Raw genomic sequence first — 27,173 nt, forward strand, 5'->3', positions numbered from 1 at the left:
TACAGTGAAAACTCCGTCCAGCTTTTAAACGATCATCCTGACCACTGCATGAAACAGCTGCTTGTAAAACGCTGATCATGAACCACATCTTGCATGTCTGAAGTCTTTCGTTGAGAATAAGAAACCTGCCTTTTAAAAAGAAAGACCTTAAGTCAGATTCAGTACGGTTAAACGTCTCGGACCCATTAAAAGTGTGCAGCTGAGAAAATGCTGACACTTCAACGGAGGAGTCTTTTATAATGTTGGGAAGGTCAGGTGATGATTTCCTGTCTGCAGAATGCATATGTAGCATTGTGGGAGTCTGTACCTCACTAGCCTAGCTTAGCACAAAGACTGGACTCGGGGGGAAACTGTTGTGTTGGTGTTTGAAACTGGCTCCAATGACGTCAACGAAAGATGGCAGTGACTGTGTCTGGGATATTTTAGCCTCATTTCTTTGCAGTAGGAAGAAGTGGAGATATGTCGTCCATCTTTATTTGTAGTCACTGGTTTATATGCACTCAAGTAACCAGAGAGATGAGGCTGATCATTTAAATCTCCCAGTTGCTGTAGTAAAGTCTTGTTATCAGATGTGTTTTAGGTTTTTTGCAAGTTAGTTCTTAAGACATACATTTTCCCCCAGCGTCCACTTTTTTGCTTAAAACCGGCGTAAAGATGGAAGAGACATATTTCTTCTGATGGCGGTCTGCGCTGATGGCTCTGGATCACCTGGAGGTTTTATTATGAAATCCAGCTGTGTGGTGTTTGTAAGCAGAAATCAGCCTTGAGAAATTGGGAGCTGAAAAAACAAGAATATGAGGTTTTATAATGACTGACAGAGATCAGTGTGTTGTGAGAAGCAAGAAAAAAAATCTGTGTTTTAGAATTATCATGATGACAATGCTAGCATTTAGCCAAACTCAGCAGACTTTAGCCCGTCTTGTTAAATGAGTAATGATATTTCGAGTGCACATTCACATCACATCACATTCAAAGTGAGAGGAAATTGAGCTTTACTCTCTGAATGCACCATGAGGCCGAATTTCAGCATGTTTGCACGGACAAAATGACAACCAAAACACACACACAGTGCTGCAAAATGCTGCAGCACCTGCAGACTGTCCCGCCACATTTTTGACTTTTTTGCACAGCTTCGTTCACTGCGCCTCAATATACCATCATCTGTAACCGGTCAGTTCATGAGACTGGATGGATTTTCATGTGTTTCCAGTTTTCTTTAAGTCTTCTGACCCCCATGTGTGAATCTCAGACCAGCTGGGAAAAATGTAGCTGAGAAAATAACAGACGTTTGTGCATTCCCTCCTAAAGCTGTTAATGATGCGCCCTTAAGCAAAGCATTAAATACGCAATTAAGTCACAATCCACGCCTCTTTTTTTTTAGTCCTTTATGTCATTTTTCTGGCCAAAACTAGAATGAAACCCTGACGAGATGATTTAACAAGCTTAAAGGAGGCACATTTGGAGGGTTCAGTCCTTACCCTGATGGAGCAAAGAGAACCTGAGTACCCGCTCCGGCAGGCGCAGACGTTTGGTCGGACACATCGACTGCCATAAAGACACTTCTGTTCACAGTGCGCTGAGAAATAACGCAAAAACAAACAAGTCAAAAGATGCTACAGCTCCTGGAGTATCCGATCATGTGAATCAGCCAACAGCCAACACCCAATGAACGTGCACCTATCAGCCAATTAGACACGTTTTCCGTGGACATGGTGTATGTTGACAGCCAAAAGTAGATGAAACACATTCTCTATGTTCATTTCCGAAGGTGTGTCTGTGTGTATATTGTTGGGAAACTCACGGATCTGGCACAGCATGCCCTGCCACCCCGGGGCGCAGTGGCAGGTGTTGGCTCCCACACACTCTCCTCCATTCAGACACTTCTGCAGACAGCTGGCTGGTAAGGCAACACAAGACGTGACATTAGAGCTGCAGTCAAGCCCTGAAAAAGACGACTGAAGACTGAAAGCAAAACCAGCACCAGGCAGGCCCTACAAAGAAGTAGACTTGTTCTGAAGGACTCGAGACATGTCTTTTTTTCATTGAAAAAATGCTCCCTGACCTCCCCACGGTTTGATTTTTCCCCCTTTGGGTTTGATGTTCAAGCATCAGCAAGGCTTATTAAATTATTATGTTATTACTTGATACTTCAGGTCATTTACCATTTCCTGCAGGAATGTACTGTGGGTGCTGTGAAGCCAGTGGCCACAAAACAGGAAGACATGAGCTTCCAGATGAGTGACAGGCGTCACCTGATGGAGAAGGAGGGCGGGGCTAACACCACACTTCCTCCCTTAAAATAAAACCTGCAGATTTGAGCATCAACAGTGAAATATTATCTGCGGTTAATCCTGTCTCCCCTGTGTTTGGACGTCTTTCAGGTAACCATTTCCTCAGCAGCGTCTTGCTGAGAAGGTCAGACCACTAAACCATGCAGACATTCAAGCTGATGTGTTCCAGCTGCGAGGCGCCGCTGTGGAAGCATCTGTCAGCAGAGACTGGAGACACTGGACAGTATCACTGTGCTTCTGTTTCTGCTTCAGTTTGAGTGTCACGGAGATGAGCAAAAGTCCTCTCCTGACTCCAGGCCAGTTTCTGTTCAATTCATAGATTTTCATGAGCAATGAACAGCAAATAGTTTCTGGACAGACTGACTTCAGGTGTTTTCAGGTGTTTGCTCTGATCCAACACAGGATCCAACATTCTCATATCATGGCACTTACGTTTGTCACATCTCTTTCCTCGCCAACCAGACGGACAGTCGCAAACATCTGGGCCGACACACCTGCCGCCGTTCATACACATGGGCTCACAAACACCTGCAGCGAGAGATGAAGAAACTGGAGGCTACTGTTTCACCTCATTCAAAAATAAAGAAGCGAGAGAGGCTAAAGCGATGGCTGAAGAAGAGAGCAAAGGATGATGAAGACAAAGGACATTGTGATGGAAAAGTGAGACAACGATGAAGAGAATAATGCTGAAGGAAGAAGTGGAGGAAGAGAGGGGGAATCATGGGAAATAGGATTAAGAGGACATGAGTTGATTTGGAAATTGGAAATAGATTAGACTAAGAAGTGACAATGAGGAGAAAGACTGACTTTTCTCGCATCGTCTCCCGCTGTGTCCCTGCAGACAGGAGCAGACGTTGTTCCTCATACACAGACCTCCGTTCTTACAGGGAGGACTGCAGACAGCTGGAAATAAGGTGGGAAATTTGGTAGAATTGAAGGGATTGGGATGTCTTTTTTTTAATCAAATTCAGCTCCCAGTAATACGTCCCTGACTTGCAAATAACTCAATGAATGCTTGAATTGCTAATCGACTTATTGATTGATTGATGTCTGAACTTGCAGATTTACCATTCTGACACTGTGCGCCGTAGAAACCGTGAGGACACTCGCAGATGTTTGACCGAACACACAAACCTCCATTCAGACACACGGGAGAGCAGAGGGCTGGAGAAAGAGATGAGGGCATCTGCATTAAGAGGTCTCACACACACACACACACACACACACACACACACACCAAAACACACTCACCAGTCTCACAAGACAGTCCAGTCCAGCCAGGCGGGCACATGCATTCGTCTGGAGACACGCACTGGCCTCCATTGTGACAGTGACGGCTACACACCACTACGACAGCAGAATTATTAATGTCACAATAACAGCAGTCAAAAGCAAAATTATTAAGTAAATAAGGAGAAACAGGAAATCTCAGCAACTGCAAACTCACTGGTCTCACATCGAGGTCCAACAAACCCATAAGGACAGGAACAAGTCTGCAGTCCCACACAGGTGCCTCCGTTTTCACACGGCAACCTGCACAGAGCTGCAGAGGTGCATTTCTGTTAGATCTATCATCTGAAATAGTTCATTTATAAGCCTTGATGTAATACAGTGTCTACCATGAGAAATCTAAGAAGATGCAAAGAAGACATACTTTACTGATGGTAAAAACCAGTAGTACATTGGACATCTGTCACTGGATTAACTGGGAAAAGGAGGCAAGCTTTACCTTCCTGACAGTTTTCTCCATGAAAACCTCTGAGACAGTCACACACACCCGGAGCAATGCAAACACCCCCGTTCATACAATCTGGCTCACAGATTGCTATATGGATGTTAAAAAAAAAAACCAAAATATAAAAACAAATCACTGCATGAAATGAAATGAAATATAAAATAGTGTACACAAGACATTTATTTGTCTACCTGTCTGACAGTCGAGTCCAGTGTAGCCTGGTTTGCAGCGGCATGTATTCGGTGCAGCACACACCATGTTCCTACCACACGTATGTCTGCAAACAGCTTGAAAAACAGACACAGTCACACTGTCACACTTATCATTAATTCAAATAGGAGACAATGGGAAATTACAAGCCTTACCTCGACAGGCTCGTCCATCTCCAGTGTATCCTACAGGACACCTCCCACAGCGGAAACCCCCATCCATCCCTGGTTCACACAAGACACCAGGAAAACATGGCCGGTCGGCGCAGGTTGTCACATGTTTGTCGGCTGTCGTGTCGCTCCTATCCCCTGGCTGGATGGAGGTAGCTCTTTGCAGCAGGGAGCCGCTGTAGACTGTCTTGCCTGGAGTCGTGAAGGTCGATGCTGGGAAGACCTGCAGCATCTCTGGGCCTTCGGATCCAGGCTCAGCCTCATCTCCGTCTGCAGAGAACTCTGACTCAGACAGTGAGTAGGACAGAGCGGTGAGGGCCGACGTAAGCGGGAGGGGAGGTCTTTGAGGTGTCCACGGTTTGGCCTGGGTGGATGCAAGATGGTTGAGCTGGGGCTGGGTTGTCTTTTTGGACTGCGTCACTTTGGCAGAGTGAATGGATAGGTGAGGACCTGACGGTGTTACCTTGGAGGGTGTGGCACCTGTCAATGCTCCTTCAGACTGCTGAGAGATAATCATAGAATGAAGCAAGCAGTTGAATTTGTGCCCACCTGCACATCACAAGTCGTGACCGCTCTTAGGGATTTTCATGAATGAACAAACCACAGAAATGGTAAACTCACCTTGGAGACCGTCACATGGGGAACCACAAAATCCCTGGAGATGCTAGATCTGGTGTATGTCCTGGCATCCGATCCGAGGTTGGCACTTTGGCGGGTCACCTGAGTGTTTGAAGTGACCTGGTGGATTGATGTTCTCGGAACATCTCTTGAAGCAGTCACCGCCTCTCTCCTCCCCGTCCCGCCTCCCCTCCGTGAGGCGGGAACCTGCCGCGGTGTATTATCTCGGTTCGCTCTGGTGACAGACACGGACAGGTGTTTGATACTGTGCCTGGTGGGAAGGTTGGGCAGGTGGAGCTGGGAGACCTTGCTGCTGCTTCCGTGCGGGAATCGGATGGTTTTGGCTACTGTCTGCTGCTGAGGAAGGTGATTGGATGCTGAGGGAAGACAGGAGGGGACATCAGTTCCTGAGACCAATTCTTCCAAACATTTAATATCTAGCAACTAGCTCAAGCCAAACATTGGATTTCTCCACAGGTCAAAGCAGTGTGATTATTATATTATTCCCACAGTAGGAACCCAGCGTTACTGCTGAGGCTGAGGAGCAGTTCATACTCTTGTGGAGGGAATCTTTTTGGCTCTGTATTGCTCTTAATTGCATTTGGTAAAGTTTACACCAAAGCAACCCAAACACATTACCTGAGATAGCGTTATTCTAAGTAACCAAACAGTTATGTTAGAGCAACGTAACAGTCTGTTCTTACGTTTTTCTGCAACACACTTCTAATACTCTAACTACACTGCAATAAAAGAACAAAGCTGTTTCCTCATTTCCATCTCTGCTGCGTCAGCTGGTGAGGATGCTTACTTTTTGCCTGAGACATGAATTTTTGGCCCCAGTCTTTTAGCATGAAGCAGCATAGCATGAAACACTGATCGTGAAAGAGCGTGCAATCAGTCACAGTCAATCAAATATTGCGAGCAAAGAGTCCAGTAGAACTCTTCAGAACAGCATTACAAACTGGTGTAAACAGTTCACGTCTCGTTTGAGGCTGACTGACTCATCTGCATAAACACTTTGTTCCAGACAAACACGATCCACAGTAAAGGGATTAAAGTTGGAATGAAACTGTCTCTTCAGGGTTGTTAGCCCCCCCGCTTCCCTCATGAGAAAATAACATTAAGCAAACTTCTGTTGAAACTTTGTGGCCGGGCGCCGACTCAAAAAGCAAAGTACCAACGTGGTTATTGCATCCACTTAAACTGATTTATCTGCTACAATGAATGGCATTCCTTCCGACCAAGAAAAACACATAAAACAACATCAGGGAAACCAGAACATCATAAGAGCAGATTAAAAGATCTTAAAGTGGCCCACAATGTTCGGAGAGATATCACATGACTGTTTGTTTTCAGCAAATTCAAGATTTTTTTTTTTAAATCCTTGAACAGCAACACATAAAAGTGTCTTTAAGAACAGTCATGTATGGTGACATGCATGCGTTTTCTTTTACGTCAGTGGAGATTTTTGCCAAATTGGGGGCTCCACCCTAAATCTTCAGTATGTATCCTAAGAAGAAAATATGAAAATAATGAAGGCAACTATGTATCAGAGCCACGGCTTACAAAACCACTAAATTAAATGCGAAAGAAATTCCTTACCTGCCTTGGCGTTCTTCACACAGGTGCGTCCGTTGCCATAGAGGCCGGGTGGGCAACGTCCACAGACGTAGCCGACATGTGGCGGCCTGCGGTTGACGCACAGAACCCCGGGGAAGCAGGGCCTACTGGCACAAGTAGCCGACACGTTCACAGCCATCGACTGACCAGATCCTGAGAGACACAAACTGTGGTTCATCATCACAGCAGCCTCTGTTCCTCTAAAATGCCCCCAGCTGCACTAATAATAATTTTAAGTTTCTGTATTGAAAAACACATTTGGTAGAGATGATTTGTTGGAAACGCTGGACTTACCTGGAGTTTTTTTCCCATTTCCCAAAAGCTGGGTCACAGTTGGTGTCTTAGCAATAGTGTTGCTGATTTTGGGAGAACCAGGCTGAACTTGGTCCGGTGTAGTTTCAGAGATGTTCTTCAGAGTGTCTGTGTTAGTCGTGGATGGGTTAAGTTCACTTCCCTTGTCGACCTTGGTTTGGAACACGATTGGTGTGATTGCTGTGATGCTCTTGATAGTTTCTGCCGTAGAGAGCACTGGGTTCTGGCTTATTCCTGGAATCCGCCTCCAAGTGGTGGACTTTGATCGGTTTGGGTCAATCCCTGGAATCGTCTGCACGGAGCTAACACTTGACGTCTTCCGGAAGGTGTCTGTCTGTATTTTGGGTGGTTGCTGCAGAACATCTGGTATTTTGTAGACAGTCATGCGAGGAGCAGATGTGGGAGAGATGGGGACCGGCCTGACGACTACTGAATGAAGAAAGAGACAGATTATATTTTTGGTTGCCATTTAACGCCTTTATTTGATGCGTTTATCTGGAATTTGGTTTCCTGATCACCCACATTGCGATGACCCGACAGCAAAGAGCTAAAAGATTGAAGACTGTCGCCTGGAAGGTTCAAAAGGTTGTTTTTCACAAGCGAGACGCCCAGCAAGAGAGGAGACGGTGGAACGAGTGTGTGTAAAGCTCTCCACAAGGCATGATTACCACTCACAGCCTATCAACACATCTACAAGCTGCAAGCACAGCAGGAAGCTCTCAGTGACTGACGACAACAGACTGCAAACATGTCTCAGATATGCCTGCAACCTGACTCTGATTTATCCTGCACTAGCAACGCCTACATCAGAGGACTTTTAAGATTTAGGAACTTCATGGTGTGACCCCTGGCACAGCTCCCGATGGCCCCGACACACAAGGTAGTGTGTCTTTTGCACTTAACCGAGCAGGGAGGTCAGATAAGTCAGACCAAAGTCTCTTTGCTTGAGAAGATCAGAGGACGGAGGAGTAAGCAGTTAAACAAAGGGAAAGAGGAAATCCAAGGATCTGTCCTCATGAGTGTACTTTTACAAAGCTCCATAAAAATGACAAACAATCTATTACTAACAGTATTTTACGCTGTGTGCTTTGCTGTGAGCCAATTTTTCCATTAGGGATGATAAGATCTTGAAACATACACCTTGGGTTGATTTTTAGCCTGCTAAGTTGCCAGAATTCAGAATTGCCAGGTTCTTTGATTACTCGAAGGACAAGAATGTAATTGCCAGAAAGCCACAATTCTGACCCCACAGCTAACAGTGATGATGATTTGCATTTTCGCATTTTAAAGCCGTGCATTGCCAACTTTGAATACGCCACTGGTGAAGTTCAACATCGCCTTGTTGACCGCAGTACTGAAAGCCAATCACAAACTTATTTCTCCTTGTCAGCCTGCCGCCACAGCTAACAACGAACCTGCCTGCTTCAAATAAGCATGGTGTGTGTTATGTGGAAGTTATACGGCCTTCACCCTTCATTCTTTCATTCTACAGCTGCAGGGAGGTTCTCAGGCATTTGCAGGCATGCAGCAGCAGGAGCTACCACCTTCATGAATCTCAGATGTTTCAGCATTCCAACTATTAGCGACTCGTGTGTTTATTGTGTGAATTCACATGTGCATCTACACAGAAACACCTGAGCGATTAAGCTGAGCTAGAAGCAGGGAGAAAAGAAAAAAATATTACTTTTTCTCCCACAGTGTCAGTGTTTTCAAAGCATTAACTCCAGTTAGCGGTCACTGCAACACAAAGTGAGCACATGAAGGGAGGCGGCAGTATCAGCTGCCATCAGACATCTGGTTTCCATTCAACACAAGTACTGCATCCCGACTGAGTGTTCCTCAGAGACACACAAATTCACCTTCACGTTCAAGGCATCTAGCTGATGCTCTCATTCACACTAATTTACTTTGCACAACCCCCGATTCCAAACAGTTTGGGCGCTGTGTAAAACATAAATAAAACAGAACGTGATAACTTGCTAATCCTTTTTGACATATGCTCAAATGAACAGCACAAATCCAATATATTTAATGTTTGACCTCATCAGCTTCATTGATTTTTGTAAATATCTGCTGATTCTGAATGTGATGCAGCAACACATTTTAAACAAGTTGGGACAGGAGCAGCAAAAAACTTGTGTTGTGGAACGCTCCAAAAACACCTGTTTGGATCATTCCACAGGTAAACAGGTTGATTGGTAAAAGGTGATAGTATCATGATTGGCATGATTGGGTATGAAAGGAGCATCCTGGAAAGGCTCAGTTGTTCACAAGCAAGGATGAAGCCAGGTTCACTACTTTGTGAACACATGATTGGATAAAGGATGTTACTACGTGGGCTCAGGAACACTTACTAAATCTAATGTCAGGAAACACAGTTTGTTTGCAAATGGAATTGTGGAATTGGGTTGTGCAACAACAGCGTAATCTTTTTTTGGAAATAATCATAAAGAATGTTGGAACCAACTTCCCAGCCTCTAAAAGATGATCATGTATGATAAAGAAGTTTTAGGAAATTAAAATATATATGTATTATATTATGTGAGACCTCTTGAGAATGGCTGCACTATTTCAAAGAACAGCCATATCTGATAAACTCATATTATGCCTGTTAATGAGATCCAGGTTTTGGGGTAGGAGCTACGTCATAATGTGTAGGTGTAGGGTCTCGTATGTGTACAGTGTGTATGCAGTTTTAAATCTTTTTGGAAAAAACATCTTTTAGTTATAAGCCTTCTGAAAATAACTGACATTATCATTAGTTTTGAACTCTCAACTTATTGCGATTTATTGAGCAGAATTTCTCATTGGTGAGTAAAACATCTCACTTGTTTTTTAATAAACAATTTTAGGACAGAATATGAGGTAAAATAATTTGTTCAGAACGACATTTTTTGCAGCGTAATCTGACCAATATGTTCATTTTTATCATCCCAGAAACCTGTAGAGAGTAAAATTCTCATTTTATTCACATGATGTGAAGATCAGACTTTCTTTTATGGTCTTTGGCCGTCAGCTCTCATGACTGGACACCAGATTTGGCAAACCTGTAATTTAATATCTCTTACAGCATGTAAAAAAAAAGCCATGCTTTGTTGGTACTTAACTAGTTTATGGTACATGGAGCGGGTAGATTATTCAGTACGTTGACAATATACAGTATGCTGTTGATGCAGCGTGAAAATTATCTAGCAGAATAGTCTCAGCATATGTCCTGGTACATGGCATAACCCATCTTAAATATGCACTGTATGCTCATGCTTACCTGTACACGCTGTCCCATTTCCCACCATGCCTTTGGGGCACGGGCCGCAGCCGTAGGAGCCGAAGCTGTTGAAACATTGGACTCCTTGGAAACAAGGCTTCCTTTCACACTCATTGATATCTTCCAGGCAGGTTACACCTGCCAAAAACACACACACAGGAAATTGTTTCTGCCATCATAAACCATAACTGTGATTGATCTTCCACACCTGCAAACGTGATGCCAGAGGAGCCAGACAGAAGGAAAGAGAATCTGCTTTTGTGGGTTTTAAAACCCAACTCTTCTATCTTTTGTGAATGCAGGTAGATTTCAAGGACTTTCACTAAATTCTTACCTCTCAGCCCTGCAGGACACTCGCATCTGTACCCACTGGCTGTGTTAATGCACTTGCCGACTGTGCACGGGGCTGACAAACATTCGTCTACATCCTCGTTGCAGAGGTCGCCCTGCTTACCCTCAGGACATACACACAGGTACTTTCCACTGCCGGCAGGGTAATTGACGTCCGTCACACATGTGCCTCCATTCTGACACCCGCATGGCACCACGTCAATCTGTTTTACAGATGGACAAGAGAGACGCTGCTGAGGCATATCCTGTTTCGTGAAGTGTGAGGTGATTACTCTATTTCCCTGCTCCACCCTCTCCTTCTCCAACTCTACCTCCACGGTGAAGGTGCTCTGGGCGTCGCACTCATCTGACAGCATGAAGCGGAAAGAGCGGCTCAATCGACCTCTCTCTTCCTCTATAAGCGATGGGACCCTCCAGATAAGGAGGCCGGCAGGCGAGAGCACAGCCCCCCTGGGCCCTTCCTCCAGCTGGAAGAGGAGTGCCGAGCCCTCTGGGTCTGACGCTGCAAACTGGAAGACAAAGTTCTCCCCGGCAAATGTCCGCAGATCACTTTGAGGTCGGTGGAAGGACGGTGGCTCGTTGACTGAAGACAGAGGAGGAAAAGTTAAGAAAAAGACCAAACACGTGTGTTAAAATATATTTATGATGCATTATATTCTAAAGTAGCTATGAGCTACAACAGTGTTGGTGTTGGCAAAAACATTTCTCCAGGCCGTTCCTGGAATAATCATTGTAAACACACGTGTCCATTGCTGGAGGGGTTTCCAGCTTTGATTTCCAGGTGGAGCTCTAAACGGCCATTTCAACAAGATCATGTAGCATCCACCACTGAGATCACGTTTTCCGCACAGATGTTTAATCGGAAGAAAGTGATGATAATCCCAGGAAACACCTGCTCAGCATGATGGCCTTATGTTAAGAAACCGACAAGAGAACACTTGCTGATTAAGAGGATTATTACTATTACTGAATTCCTAACTGTCTAGAAATAAGCAAGAAGTCTGGCATTGTGGTGACATAATTCCACTTGCATCCAACATAAAGAAAAAAAATGTTGTTTTTTTCATAATTCAGCCCTTTTATGCTTTAATCTGCCTGATTTTTTCTTGTTATAAAGTACTGAGCAAGGTAGAAGAGGAATTATCTCATCGCATTTGGATGATTACTGTTGAGAAGTATTAGAATTGCCACATAGAGAAAATTCAGGCCTGAAGGCTGAATGTGAGACAAAAAGACATGTTGGGTTGGTCATTTATTGCAGTGCACAGCTATTACAGCCTCACTACTGCACCTGACTTGTGGTTTGCTGAGTGTAAGTTGGGATGATTGTCATTTTATGTGGCTGTGGTAATCAGCCATGTGATTTACCCCCTCCCCTCTTGCTCAGAGTGGTTAAGCGACAGGTCAGGACTCCTTTGATCTGCTGATGGTGACAAACAGGAGCGCAGCTGGACCACAGTGACAGACTGCCACTGTAAGATAAATACTGTTTTCCCTGTTATTCGTCATTAGTGAGCTGAAAGCTGAATAAAAAGCACCTCCAACCCCTCAGTCAGTTTAGGAATGAATGGATACAGACTAACACTAAACACTAAAATATCACCGCAAGCTGTAGTATTAAGATTTCCCTTCACTGAAACTAAGGGGCCCAGCCCAAGGTATGAAACAGCTCCAGACTAAGAGAACACAAAAGGGGTCCACATATTTTTGGACAGTGTTAAAATTATTTGCAATTTTAATATAAAATGGCAGGCAGATCATCTATGGCATGGGTGTTTTTCCTTAGGATGAGATGTGCAGTAAAGTGTTTGTACCTTGGTTCACAGACCAGGTGAATTTGGAGGTGTCTGGGTCACAGAGGAGGCAAGGGCTGCTGGGATTGGAGTCTCCCTCCGTGAAACACATCCCGTCGATGTTACACGTCCTCTCCTGGCAGCCACAGACAGAGCAAAAAAGGAAAAGGTTCGTCTGTGTCTTCATATTTACAGTGCTGTTTTAAAATGTTGACATGTTGAGGCACCGTTATTCTTCAAGCCATTTATTTTCATTTCGTGGTTTTTCACACAGGAAAACAGCTGTAAAGACACATCTTCTGCTTCAGTTAATTCGCTTTAGTTCAACTTTGGCAGGCACATTCACACGTGTTCACTCCAGGTTGTTTGTAAGGTTACATGATGTCCTGTCTTCATTCCCATAAAAAGCAGTTCCAGTAACAACACAAGCCCCTCTGTACCTATTTTTTTTTATTAATGTTGGGTTTTTAAATAGCCAGCTGCTGCATGGTGTGTTGGGAAATCACACTATCTCTGGTTTAGTCATTGAACCAGCTACGAGTCGTTCAGAGTGTAGAGTCTTCACAGAGCATTTAAACCAGGCATGTCAAACTCATTCCATAAAGGGCCGTGTGGCTGCAGGTTTTAGTTCCAGCCAAGGAGGAGCACACCTGGCTGGAATCGATTAATCAGCTGATCTCAGTCTTCAGCTGATAACTAAGTGATCCCTTGATGTTGATTGGTTGGCCTGGTGTGCTCCTCCTTGGCTGGAACAAAAACCTGCAGCCACACGGCCCTTTATGGAATGAGTTTGACATGCCTGATTTAAACACTTCACCACACTTTTCCACTAACACCCACTGAATCACATCTGTCTCAAAAGTCTGTTTCCCGAAGTCAGAAAAACCCAAGAGATTCCAAGTGTTCAAGTCATGGTGTTGAAAGGTCATACAAAGTGCCTGACTTAACGATGAGGAGGATCTTTCACCTCAACCAAATACCTTTAGTTGCTTAGATAGAAAAAAAGTACCTCAGGCGTGTCTTCATTCTACCTATGAGGGCACCAGATCAGAAAATGAATTTGTATGTACAGTATCTTCTGTTTTGAAGACATTGTCGGTTGATTTGGATGGAACAACTAAATTTTCCATGATTTTACAGATCAGCCATGTTGGTCATCCTCTAGAAAACATGCAAATATTTTCCAGGTAGTGGCCAAGCCTTGAGCAGAATTATCTTTATTTTATTTTCTTGCAGTCTTAGAGTAGTCACAAACCTCATTGCGAGCAGATGGAACTTGTTCCGTCCACTTAGATTTTAGTCATCATGGAGAAAAACACTGTTCATTTTTGTATGTGAGTTACCTTTAACTTACAGAGTCCTGAGCGCGAAGCCTCGCAGACCTGACAAACACCATCATAGATTGTCAGCACCTTGGTTTGGCTGTACTGGGAGCCATCATTGGTTACCTGGGACAGGGGGGAGTAGAGCTGACACTGAAAAACAGCCCCCAACAAAGAAACAATGACAGCCTCTTTCAGGTTAATATCAGAGACGTTACTTTAATCTCCCAGCGTGCGTATGGTTTGTCGTCCATCATGAAGTCCTCTGTGTTGACGGCTGTGTTGCTCAGAGATGGCACAGCACAGTCTAAAGCCTTGGAGCTGAGGAAGGTGGCTTTTGTTCTCTGCTTTTCCCCCGGAACCCAAACTCCATTCATGTACTGTGGAGGCACATCACCATCAAATTCAGAGGAAATAATTTGACAAAAAAAACGACCTTTGACCTCGCCTTTCCTCACCTTCAGTCTGGTGGCATGGCAGCTGAGGTCGGGAGAGTCAATGAAGCCAAGGCCGAAGACTCGAATGTTGCGACAGTTGAAGGCTCGAATGTCACACAGTCCGCCGTTCTCCAAGTCTGTTAACTCGACTGGCTGGCCTATCAGAACACAGAATGTTGTTGTTCGTGAGTACTTTACAAGATGATCAAAAGAGAGAATATTAGTTATTTTCAGCTAACTAAAGCTTACTGTAGAAATGCTGGTACATTTTCTAATATGAATTACTGGCTAATCATCTCCACATAATGATCGAGTTTTCTAATCTGATTTCAACACACGGAAAACATGGATGTTGTATCCTAATGACGATCTTCCAGTTGTACACTGTGTACCAGCGGTGTAGTTTGAGCACAGTTAAAACACAGTAATTGTCCTGCTAAACCCATCAAGGATTGGAACAACTGTCCCTGGATACTCACTGATGGCCAGGCTGCAGTCGTAGAAGCTGTAGCTGGGATAACACTGGCAGCCCCACTCTGTGCACTCTCCGTTTCCGTTGCAAAAGTTGGGACAGCGCAGCGCTGTCACCACCTCTCTGGACACCCCTGGTGGACCACCCACCTCCAGGGCTCTCTGGGTCCGGTTTTCCAGCAGCCTCCTCTCGCACTCATTCTCCAGGTAAGGCAACAGTGCCTCCTCCCAGCCCAGGTCGTCTTTGAGCTGCAGGTCCAGAATGCAGAGATCCACCGCCTCATCCAGACGGCGTCCCAGCAGCCCCCGGCACACTGCACCAACAGTGGAGTTGGCCAAAGCTATCTGGCACACCTCCAGAGCTTTGGCCGAGGTCAGGCCGCTTGGCGTGGGCCACTGGGGTTGCACCTCCGGTCGTGCTTCCGCCAGGTGATCCTCTGGGAAGAAGTAGGCAAAGTTCTCCAGATCGGCCTGGCTCAGGCTCTGAGCAGCGAAGACAGGCTGGAATTCAAATGATGCCTGTCTCTTCGGCCTGTCAACAGAAAGCAGAAGATCCTCCCTGAACTCTCCGTCCAGTTCAAGATCACTGTTTTTGTTCTCGCTTTGCAACCGAAGGTGCCTCCTCTCCAAAGGATGACTGTTAAACGCAGACATATCAAGGATGCTTTCCTCTCTTTCTGGACTCTTGATGTATTCCACTGTTGTGTCCATAGAGGGGAACACAGATGTGTAATCCACATTATCATATGCTATGCAGTCGGAGTGAGCAGAAGGATTGTACAAGTTCCTCATCCCTCTGACAGCATGATGAGAGGTGCTGTATCCTTTTTGGCACTGACAGAAGGGCCTCCTGACCTCCTGCGGCGTCCCAGGAGGTGTCTTGTCAAATAAACTCTCACCAGGAGCTATCCTAGCACACACACAAAAGAAACAAATAGCTCTGTGGATTCTTGGAGGATTCGCCCATTTCAGCCAGATGAACTTAGAGTAAAACAAACACACTAATTTAAATTGCTGTTTCTGACTGACCTCCAGACCTCTATGAAGCGATGCAGGTCACTGAGACCAAAGGAGCTACCATCAGAGCCGTGGAAGTCATTGTTGCCGTTGCGGTCGAAGGTACCGCAGAGGCCTTGCGTGTTGGTGTAGTCAACGCTGGGCGCCCGGACGGACAGGCTCATCCCCCAGTCGCCAACATCGGCCCTAACAAAGGCCCCGGAGGGAAAGATCAACTACAAGAGGAGAGTCACACAAAGTACAAATTCTGAACTTGAAAGAGCTGCGCATTCTTTGTCACATTTGAATGATGGATGTAGTTAAAGACAGGGTTCCTCATGTAACTGACAGGGTATGATTCGAGCATGAAAGGAGCCAATGATGTTTCCTGGAAGGCAAACAGCCTGCCGTGATTTTCCAAACAAATCTGCACCAGTGTCAAAATGTTTGGATACCTACGGTGACCTTCTTCCCCTGGTGGGACTCCAGGACCCTGACTCGACTGCCCTCCCTGTCACCTATGGTCTTTAGGGTAAGCTGTGGCCTGGTTTCCTGCGGCTGTCCGTTGCACATGTCAAAGATGGCAATATCGTTCTCCTCTCGCGCCGCAAAGCCACAGTTGCAGGCAACAGCGTAGTGTCGGCTGCCACAGTCCCACTGGCGAGAGTGGACCTCAAATTCCCTGACGAGGCTCCGGTAAAGAACAAAGGTGCCAGTCTGGTGGTTTTCATAACGCCTGCAAATTTCAGATTGAAAGCAAGACATCCAAATATATCAATATCTGAATTAATCTGGTGTTTTACAGCTGAAATTCAAAATAACCACTTGATGTCTGCTGATAACCAATTCAGAGGTAAATTACCTGCCATCCAAGGTAACAACATGTGGGTCAGTTAGAGAGTGGCAGATGGAAGTAGGAACATCCTGGACGGTGACCTGGGGGCAAAGGCCAGGAGAGCAAAGATTATGAGAGCTCCACCCTCTGACCTTTGGCTTTGATGTTTTCACTAAGCACAGATGGGAAAACTCCTCTGCACCAGGCCCCTCAGAGACTCAATGTCTGGATGGCTGACATCATGTCTTACATAACATAACAACTTGTGTGGACCCAACTAATAACTACATAGCACAGTTAAACATCATGTCAAACCTTCAAACAGGCCCACTTATGGCCCCAAACCCCCACCCTCCCCTTCAACTTTTTAAAACACTGTATGGCTGTGTGTATATGTAAACAGTATGAGAGAGAGAAACCTGTAATAAGAGCCATCTTTTTAATACTCTCTAATTAAAGTAATACTTTCATAATTATATCACACTGCTGTGACTTTATTCTTCATTTATTTTTGGACCCTCTTATTTTTGATGCTCTTATAAGTTATTCATGATACCCCTCGAGGACTCCTGGAATCCTGAAGGGATGGTGTCCTCTGCAGTTTTTGTACCACAGGACCCTCATATTAAGAACCCATGACACCACATTACTTTAGAAACATGCAAGAAACCGCTTTTATTTACTGAAGGACTTACGGAAGCTACTCAAGGATTCCTGAAGCATCTGAAGTTTCTCCAAAGCTATGAAGGGGATTTAAGGTCCACAAGAAGAAAACAAACAAAAATACAAAGAAAGAAACCTGCCTCCGTATTCTTTCCCCGGTGGCCAACTTATGCTTTACATGGGGTGACCAAGGGACATTGAGCATTTAAAAGCCATGCAACTTGCATGATTCAGATTCCAATTTTCTCTGAAACCTCTTCAAGGTTTCCAGGATCCCCATCAAAGACCCCTGGAAGCCCCTCAAGGATAACAGAAATCTTCCGGAGTACTTTTTGATCCTCCTTGTGGTCCACTAAAACCTGTTCAAGGATCCCTCAACGACCTTAATGATTCCTAGAACACCCTCAAGAATGACCTGAACTTTTTCATGTACCCCTGGAAAACGTCTCCAGACAGACATTCATCCCTGGAACCTCTGCCTCTGCACAGTTTTACAATGCTGCATATTTAGGAGTTTCACTTCAACTCACTTTGAGGGACGTTGGGGCGTAGTTTCTCCAGAGTCGTGGTGCGCTGGGTCCCGGTAAAACACCAATGAGACTTGCCCGGTTCCCATCTTGTGTAAAATCAGTGACAGCAGTTACAAAAAAGGCTGCCCCGCCGCAGCTGCCATCGCTGCAGGCTTTCGGCTGAAGCTCCACCTGGCAATCGGACAGCACCACATTTGAGGCCTCATGTCCGAGACTGTCTGTGGACGTCAACACAGCAGTAAGTTAGTGTTAACGGACGACACACAGCTGCCTGCAGAACTGTAATAACGTCTTCCTGAAGCGGCTTTGATGTGATGACGTACTAGGCAAGTTGGAGCATAGCAGAAGAAGAACCCAAGACAAGCTCATGAAAGGTTTTCTGCATGAAATAGCCTTTTCATCACCCACTCTGATCTAAACAAAGATGCTTGTGACATTTGCATCTTTCAGGCATAACATTAATGAGGTGGTAATGCTTTTGAAGGATCTTTGAAGCATTAATAAAAAGTTTGAGTCTCAATAGTTAATTTTAGTTCCTCTAATTTGAGTTTTGGTCACAAATAATTGTCCAATTAATGGGATATTAAGTCTTAAAGCATAGTATGTTTGGTCTGCTGTGGTGGTTGTACAGGTCCATCCCTGGCTGCCTTGCATCACACTCGAGCTGTAAGTTTCATGACAGTTAAGTAAGGGTGACTACACAGACGCTATCTCCTGGTTTCCTGCAGGTCTGACCTGGGTCGTGGACGCTGAGAGCCAGAGGGACTCCACACTGGTGACCGTGGTCAGGGGTGTAGCAGGGGATGGGCACTGTGCTGTGGACGGTCACCTCGTGCTCCTTACTGTTCTCTGCTATGTGGAGCGAGTCTGGAGAAAACTGAAAAGAAAGAAAGGAGCCTTTGGTGAGTTGGCTGGGCGGGTTTCAGCTCATCAAGTGTTTATTCATTTGCTGCTGTATAAAAAATAGCACCATGCCTCTCTTACATCTTAAGTTGAGTTCAAACACAACACAAGAACGTTTACCTTTAGTCCAGCGTAGAAACTCTCACTTTCTTTGGGAGTAGATCTGCTGTGGCTGAAGTTGGCTCTGAAAGTCGACACACTGCAGGAGAACTGCAGAGAAAACATCACTTGATGCTGCTTTTGAACTGAAGAATAAGACGAGTTCATGTATGTGTGGAACACAATCATTTTTCAGCTGTACAGAACCTGACAGGACCTGTTTTGATTACATTTCCAAGTGAAAGAGAGTCTTAAATTTCTACAATGTGCACTTGTTAGACACACAATGTACGACTGACGCTGTATTTGTGATTTATCAAAACATTTCCTTATGCTGCTCACAGTACAGAGCTCCTCTGATCCACAGCTCTGAGAGCACTAACATGATGACCTTTGACCCAACTCAGCTGCAACTTCAACATGTGTTAAAGACGGCCCTCTGCAACACGTTCCAGACACAGCTAATACAACCCTGGTGTCCAAATATGGCAGCCCAATGGGCCGCAGCTGTCGAGGGCGAGCAGTCGAGTGACATCACCTCAGTTCCAAATAGCATCACATTAAAAATCTAATTACTTAATGTTTCCTGGCAACAAATAATTTCTCCAAGAAATGAGAGCTGTCAGCAGCCTCTGGGTCCCGGCTATTTGAAAATGAAGCTGTGCAGAAAAGCAAAAAATCTTTCAAGTTTACTTCAGCTATAAGAAAGCGACTCTATTAATAAGCAGCAAACAGTGGATGCCCAAAAAAGCTAATTTCTTCAGATTTCTTCCCTGCTCATCAGAATTACTTTCATGAGCGATAACCCAGCCTGACAAGCACAAGGGTCTTCAATTCTAGTTATTGGTCAAAGGCACAAGACTTGTGTGTTCTGGAGGACTTCCTGGTCCAATCCAAGCGGCGAAAACTGCAGCTGAATGTAAGATGCAGTTCTTCTCCTCACTCCAAGACCCTCGATAAAAAAAAATAACTGACGGTCTTGGCGCTTGAATCCGAACTCAAAGAACTCGCAAAGACATATTCTGATTGATCAAATGCTTTGTATCACCTCATGTCTCCTAGTAAAGGAATACAGCTGAGGGACATCTGACCACCAACATGCACACAGATGTGACAGCTGAGAAGGAATAACTGCTTTGAAGTCAGTATTCATCGTCCAGAAAACGTTGTGGAAACATGTAGCGATGGTCAACCACAGATGCTAAATGATAGCTCATTGCTGGATGCCATTCACTGAAATTTCCCAGAGGAGAAAACACGTCAGCTTTACTGCAGATCTATGCACAGAGGGGTGTTATGGATGTCAGTTGCAGAAGCATATAGAGGAGTCAATACTTACACCTCCCAAATCTTAAAAGCAATGCACGTCGAACAAGCAGTTTTGTGGATGCAACTTCCCGTCAGGAGGCAGGTATAAAGCAGGACACTTAACTGGGCGTGTTAACATTATACCCAACATGTGTGCTATTAAAACAAAACATCTAAGTGAACACCTATGAACACCTTCCTCAGCTGTGCAAGTTGAGAAAACAACACAAGCAACAGCTTTATTGTGTATGTCTGCATATGACCATGCAAAAATAACGTCTCCAGGGTTCATTGTGAAGATTTGAATGAAGAGGTTTTAAATGGGAAGCATGTGGAGCGAGGCTCTTCCAACCTGCAACTGATTTAACCTCCCCACCCTCCTCTTGCCTTCCCTTAACGGGATATGACACACATTGCCTCTCTGCCTTTGCTTTGTGAGGCTGAACCCAGGCATAAAGAGGTCAGCATGATCCATGGCTTACTTTGCCCGCTGGAGGGGTCAAACCCTCCACATGTGCTCCCCGAAAACTTTCAGCACGGTCTGGCAGGAATTACCGTTTCTCCGAGCCTGAAGTGAACGCCATCCATCTCAGCCAGAGTGAAGGGCTTCAGCGTGGATTCCTGCCTGATCTCAGCCTTCATGCTGTGGCCGATGTGTCTGGCCCAAACCACCTGGAAGCCCAGCGGCTGGCTCCACGGCGGCGGGATGAAGGAGCACCTCAGGTGGACACTTTGGCCAATCAGCTCTGGGGTGATCACTGGCCGGGAGGGCAGGGATGGAACGGCAGCTGAAAACATAGACAGAGGAGTAAAGCAGTGCTCAAGAGAGGATTCACCAAAAAGATGGATTTGCAGTACAGATGTTTGCAGATGTTTGTAGTCCAGTGAAGAAAATGGAGGCTCCATGTTGCACACTGGATGTTGAAAGTGCAAAATTGTCCAAATTCCTGGTGATAGACCACTTCACCATACTAACATCAACAGCAGTAGCAGTTTTGTGGATCAGGCAGAAACATTCTCAAAATATCTCACCTTTGCATCGGCCGTTGACTTCCACCTCACCGGGTGGGCAGAGTCTGGCTCCCAAATCTGGAGCCACTGAAACATGAGATTTATCAGATTTCCTCTCATTATTATGGAGGAAAAAGCAAATAAAACAGTCTGAAAAAACCCAAAACATCATCAAATACTTTTTATACTGCCATTGTTCATATATTCATGACTATTATACCTATATGTAATATTATATGCCTAATTCATCTGTATCAGATATTGTTACTGTCCATGTGCACAGCTCCAAACTGTTTTAGTTCCTTTAAGGATCTAAAACTGCCTTGTTTTCACTTTGACCACCAGGAAATTGGGTTCATGCAGTGGATTTTCCAAAAAGGTTTAATAAGGGTTGACTAACCTTCTTATTACACAAAAAGAATGTATGTTATCGAAAATGTGTGTCACACTCCTTTTCTAAAGTGTTTATGTCAAAAAAGTAATATTGGCCAGTAAAAATCAGTGTTAGTATTGCTCTTAAGTTTAAAATCAAGTTTCGGCTCGGTTATGAGGCTCAACAGGACATTAATGTGCAACCTCTGACCTTTACTAATAGCACAGAGCATTGAAAACATGTTAAGATCAGCTCAGATTTTGCTGAGGCATAGACCCCTCCAGCAGGTTCACCTTTAGCGCAGTATCCCATGCACCCCTGCGTGGGCTGCAGGTGGTAGAGCAGGAACTCGCCGCAGTTCCGCACTGTGACGGGGATGCGGAAAAGGCAGCAGTCCTTGGCGCTGCCGTGGAAGAACTGCCAGGTGGCACAGGCTGAGAGCTGGCGGACCTCGCCGGGCCGTGGCAGAGAGGCGTCCTTCAGGGACAGCCACACCGGAGCCTGTGTACCACAACGATTCATCTGCAAAAGAGGGGGGGACATCGACAGAAACAGTCATTACCTGCAGCAGAGGGGGTTATTATGCCCTCCATCTCACCTGAAGGTGCTTATTTAACCAGTGTGCCAGGTGCGAGATGTTTGCACTGGCAGAGGATGATATTTTTTTAGTAGAGGAATCTTTACAATCAAGTAGTCAGATTGGAGACACAGGAGGAGAGAGTGCAATGATATGAACACAACCACTTTTTTGGGGGGATAATTCTGCCTTACTTCAATGCAGGTGGTCGGCATCTCCGCCGGCTTGTTGTTGATCCTGAATCGATACCAGCCCGGCGACAGCGAGTGGTCACAGATCAGGTCCTGGATGGCCGTGTTCTGGATCTCTGTGGAGTCAAAGTCCACGCTGCGATAGGGATTGCGCAAGATCTGATGGCCTCCTGGGTAACACTCTGGAGCTGAGATGAGAACAAGCACATACGGATGGTGTCAAACTCTTATCCAGAAGAGGAAATTTAGCAGATGTCAAAAAAAAGACCAGAAAATAATGGATTTCTCCAGACTGAGAAACAGACACTCAGCATTAATGTGGCCCTGCTATGAAAGTCTTAATAATATTTTCAACCTTTGGAGAACTTTTTGGACGCTCATCTTTGCTGAAAACTCAATGTTTTCCAACTCTCTTCCTCTCCCTTTGTCTTTCAGCCTTCCAGATGTGCTAGTGTAACCAAGAGGAAATGAAAACTGAAGAATCTCTCGGCATGATCAGATGAGCGGGTTCAGCCCAGAGTCAGGTCTTTATCTTTGACAGAGTCCTGCTGGAGGACCGGTCTGAGAGGACAGACATGACAAAGATAGACGAAACAAAAACAACTGTCGTGGGAATCGGCTCTCAAAAGTCTGTGCGTCCTTGACTCTCTATCGGTACACTGCTGCAAAAAGGCTTAATTTAAACTTGAGTGTGAAACCTTATTCTTGGCCTTTGGGATCGTAGTTTGACACAACAATCTCAAATAATCTTAATTCTCCTCTTAGAATTGCAGGACAGAAGCAACACAGAGACCAAAAGAAGCCATGAATCTTACAAACCACCATCGAGGCAAACGGTAAAAATGGCAAACGGTGAGAAAATGATGAGTACGTTTTGCTCTCTAAAGTGTCAGAAGGCATTGAGGAGGTGAGCAGGAAGGATCATTTCACCCCCAGAGGTTATCTAAATTGCTAAGAATAACAGACATTCCTGTGAGCCTCTCGCCTCTCTAAACTCGCTCCGGGAAAGGACGCTAAAGCCGATGGCACATGACAGGCCTCTGAACGCCGCCAGCAGCTGGAGGCTAAAACAACCGGGGAAGTTACTTGAGCAGAACATGTCGTTTTCCACGCTAGCACACTCAAAAGCTCTGCGCCTGTGAAGTGAAATGGGTCGAAGTCGTCAACAGAGGCCTCTCTGAATAAACCCAAACAAAGAGAGCACGCTGCTCTTTCACTTCCAGCAGAAAACACGTCTTCCCTTTCCCCCCCGTTTGAGTTTGATTGTGGCGGCTGAGTAAAGTCACATCGGGGAAAACAAACATTTGGGGTATTTAGGATGTCTTGAGACCCTCAAAGGCCTGAATGGGCAGGGCGAAGTTATTGCTGGTGATCCCAAGCCTATACAAGGTCTTACAGGCAGGTCTTCATGTTGACAGCCCCTTGAAAGCAAATGCTCTTGTTTACACCTCATCTGGAAGCTCCACTGACAAGATTTGAGGTCACAGGTTGTCCAAACAACCCGGTTTTCAGGCAGGAGGACAATCGGCGAGACTTCGGCTGCCGGCTAAACTGCTCCAATTGGTGGCTTAATGAGAAGGAGGGGGTGAGCTAATGAAGCGTCCCCTGGGGGGGAAGGAGATCCCGTTGGGAGAGAGGCCCTCAGCAGCCCAGATGTGCAGGGACTCCAATGGGAATTCTTCAGTTTATCAGGAAATAAGATTAACTTGGGTGAGCGTTGTGTTAACACAGCGGAGGTTATGGGTCTCTTTCCCAGAGGGCCTGTCACTCAACATGAAAATAGAAAGAGTTACGGGTCTGGATGAGATCTGGAAATGATAAGACTCATTATCACTCGTTATTAAAGCAGTTTTGTGGCAGGTAACACTTAACATGCTTGATTGGCCGTGTTTAAGAGCAGGTTTTCGAGAATATGGGCTTTTAAAGACCTGGAGTGATGGACTATGGGATGAAGCTCCCGAATCCTGAAGGCTTGATAGCTTTTCTTTGTTTGCCAAAATCTGTGTTTTGTCTGTTTCTTGACAAGGTGGAAAAGCAGCATTTACACTGTCAAATGAAACCTTGCATGAGAGGAAAGAAGACGTACACTTCTGAAAGGAGAGATAAAGGAAAGAAGAGGTGAGGATAGTCAAATCCCTTAAACGCACCCTTAAATTTCCTCTTAAGTGGCGTCAAAGTCAGATAAACCCTGTTTTTCATCTTGACAATGATAAGTCGCTGCTTGTCCAAACACACCTGAAACCGAGTGAGATGGTCAAACATAAGCTGCCCTTTCTTTACATCTGGACGATCACATCAGATAGGAAACTGTGGGAGATAACTTTGGCAGTTTGGGATCTTGACTTTAGAATAAAGTTCAGAGGGTTTGAACAACGTGACTTTTTATTGATGAGCCACTGAAGGGTCAGCAGGGTTAAAGCATTTTAAGTATCTGGGGAAGAACTTTGAAGATAAGTGCTGTTCAGAAAGTTACACCACCACTGCTGGATTTTTTATTTTTTTTTTTGGAAAAGTAGGCTTTGCTTTGGCACAGAAATGTCTGGTCATCTTGCTGCAAAAGCTCTGCAAGGACCCTCAGTGTTTCACTTTACAATGGCCCGCCCTAAAGTTTACGACTGCATGCTTTGATGTGCTGTTGGACGCCCTGGAGACGAAGATATGGGAAAGATGGAGGGCAAGACAACAGCTTTATGTTCCAGTGAGATCAGAGTTCAGTCAGCAGTATGTTCACACTGCAGGATTCCAGCCTCAGCTTCTGCTCAAATCAGATATTTGAATGATTCTTCATCCTTCATTGGCTAATGAAGTCAAAAGAAGCACCACATCTGCTTTGGTGTCAACACTCTTAGCTCTCTTCCTAGTCTGAATTTAAGTGAGACATCAATTCATGTTTGTCTTTCCTTCTATATGTGTGTCCACACGTTCAGCCATGGTGTGAACAGAGCCTCGCTCTCGTTAAACAGCAGCTCGCAAAAAAGAATCACATGTGACATTTGTGACTTTTTGTGCTCAGACCATGAACTTTTTCGAGCAACTTTTACAGTCCTCTTTTAAATTCTGTCATGGCTGCACTGCCTGAATATCAAGATGGACTGAACAGCACCGAGAAAGTGGAGTAAACTGGATTAGATTGAGCAATCAGTGTATTATGTTGTGTAATGAGTCATCACAACTGAGGTCTGTGATCTTGTTTCAATTACAGCCACATTTTTACAAGGACTGTTCTCTGCTGTTGGCCGACTTTTATTTCTGTTTATGTTGTTTTACAGCATTTATTACCTTTTGATTCAGCAAATTGTCCCCAAAGTTTTAACTGATAATGGGCACAAAAACCTGCAATCAGATCTTCATGTTGCATCTATGAAGGAACCTTTTCAAAATGAAGATGTTTCTGTATGAGGAAGATTCCATCACTGAGTTTCATTCAGTCTTTGTGTGAAGTGTCTCATACTTGTTTTGTCCTCTGTATGTCCTGTCTGAGGTCTCCTCTCTGTCTCTGAAGGTCCATCTAACCCCTGGACCTGCTGAGTGATCGGAATGCAGCCTCGCAGGCCAGGTCCCGCAGCTCTGCAGAATCTGCTGCTTCTACCAGGCGAGATGTTGTTTTTTCATGCATTTTATTTCAAGAAATGAATGACTTGCATTAGACATGTCCTTCTGAAATGCGCCTCATCATGAAGACAAGAAGTCACTTTGTGTCTTACAGGTAAAATCATCTGCTGCATGGCAGCTAGGGGCACAAAGGATTTCGATAGTTTTGTGCTTCCGAACAAGCCATAACCTGGGCTATAAAAAAGTTTTCCATCCACCTACCATGTTGCGCCAACGCTCCTAATTGCACGACCCACAGCAGTGCGATGCGTAAAAATCCAGGGAAGAACAGGCGCACCGACCCAAATGCGCGGCAGTCCATGGCTGCGGCTCCGGGTGAAAGAGATGCAACAGGCTGGCTTCAGTCGTCGGGTCCCATTGACGGTTTGGAGAAACGGTGAGAAAGTCGCACAAACTGTACTTATCACCCGCTCCTGTCTGATAATTAGAGGAAAAAAGGCTCTAATTTGCGCCCCGCTCGCTGGAGACTGCGGCTTCCCGGTGCCAAAGCCCAAGATGACAAGGAGAGGAGGAGGGAGGAGGCAGTGACCCACCGAGGGGTCTGTTCCTATAGGTGGGTCCTCTGTGATCCCCGACATAAACGCCTCTCCATCTACATCACGTGGCTTCAAATCAATAAAGCTGGAGCGTCTGCGGTTTATTCCGGCGTAAACATGCGCGTCTGCGGGCTTCAGTAACTGTTTAGACTCACTGCAGGGAACCATGAAAGACACAGATCCGAACATCCTCAAAGTCATTAGATGCCCTCAGAGAGCGCGTGCTGCTGCCACATGTTGACATCTGGTGTCTCCACAAACAATACAAAATGAGCGACTCATTTCTGAGATGTTTACCGCAGTTCTGCGCAGGACGGAGTCACTTTGATCACCAAGTGGAGAAATACACAAAAATCTGGTCCCCAAAAAATATCAGACTTTCACTGTGGAGACTACAGCAGACTACACACAGAACTACACTGTATATACACGCAGCCCTCTGCAGCTGCAGGCACTCAGCGTGTTGTTGTATACACTCACAGCATGTCAGCAGCTGCAGAGGAAGACAGAAACACGAGGATAATGTGATGCACATGAGGTGAATTATGTACAGCAGAGGGAGTGTGTATGAAAGGCTTTATCCAAAATATTAAAAAGTTGAAAAATGCCAGTTTTTGCCTACTTAATGTTTGATTTTAAAGCTTTCATAGCTTCTATAAGCCTGTTTATACTTTATTTATGTACATTGTTGTAAAGACAACAAGACATTGCATAGACTTTCATCCATCCATCCATTCTTCATCTGAGTCTGTTCGCTCGTTCATTGTCTCCTCATGTGACTGAAAACAGTTTGTGACTGAGATGATTTCACTGCAGGGGGAAGCAAGAGCATGCAGAGCTGAAACGGAGAAGCTCGGCCTCCCGAGTGTGGAGTAAATATCAGGTGCTGGAGGCGACGGAGACGGAAAGGCATACCTTTCCACTAAATAAAAGACCTGAGAGGA

At 45.2% G+C, this 27,173-nt stretch overlaps 1 protein-coding gene across 1 annotated transcript; it reads right to left on the reverse strand.

The window, feature by feature from the left end:
* si:ch211-246m6.5 (von Willebrand factor D and EGF domain-containing protein) lies at positions 1 to 25,994 on the reverse strand. The gene is made up of 33 exons (XM_041965846.1): positions 25,895 to 25,994; positions 22,085 to 22,269; positions 21,607 to 21,835; positions 20,962 to 21,027; positions 20,485 to 20,717; positions 18,643 to 18,732; positions 18,355 to 18,496; positions 17,620 to 17,837; positions 16,454 to 16,527; positions 16,051 to 16,327; positions 15,625 to 15,827; positions 14,604 to 15,505; positions 14,146 to 14,282; positions 13,906 to 14,067; positions 13,709 to 13,813; positions 12,387 to 12,501; positions 10,884 to 11,155; positions 10,556 to 10,775; positions 10,222 to 10,359; positions 6,939 to 7,382; positions 6,627 to 6,797; positions 5,028 to 5,401; positions 4,392 to 4,908; positions 4,218 to 4,313; positions 4,021 to 4,116; positions 3,739 to 3,834; positions 3,543 to 3,638; positions 3,360 to 3,455; positions 3,099 to 3,194; positions 2,724 to 2,819; positions 1,802 to 1,897; positions 1,479 to 1,576; positions 1 to 778 (listed from the first exon to the last, which is right to left on the reverse strand). The coding sequence occupies exons 1-33, from the start codon at positions 25,992 to 25,994 to the stop codon at positions 758 to 760; spliced, it is 6,261 nt and encodes a 2,086-aa protein (XP_041821780.1). The 3' UTR covers positions 1 to 757.
* Between the last annotated feature and the right edge of the window lie 1,179 nt (positions 25,995 to 27,173).

The sequence above is a fragment of the Chelmon rostratus genome, chromosome 24, assembly GCF_017976325.1.
Source record: "Chelmon rostratus isolate fCheRos1 chromosome 24, fCheRos1.pri, whole genome shotgun sequence".
Taxonomy (NCBI): domain Eukaryota; kingdom Metazoa; phylum Chordata; class Actinopteri; order Chaetodontiformes; family Chaetodontidae; genus Chelmon; species Chelmon rostratus.

Excerpts from the sequence above, each read along its gene's own strand:
- si:ch211-246m6.5 (XM_041965846.1), bottom strand. The coding sequence starts at position 25,994 with ATGGACTGCCGCGCATTTGGGTCGGTGCGCCTGTTCTTCCCTGGATTT. Across the intron at positions 22,270-25,894 it reads AGGAGCGTTGGCGCAACATG|CTCCAGAGTGTTACCCAGGA; the intron begins GTAGGTGGATGG and ends TTCTCATCTCAG. Across the intron at positions 16,528-17,619 it reads ACGCCCCAACGTCCCTCAAA|GTCACCGTCCAGGATGTTCC; the intron begins GTGAGTTGAAGT and ends CTTTGCCCCCAG.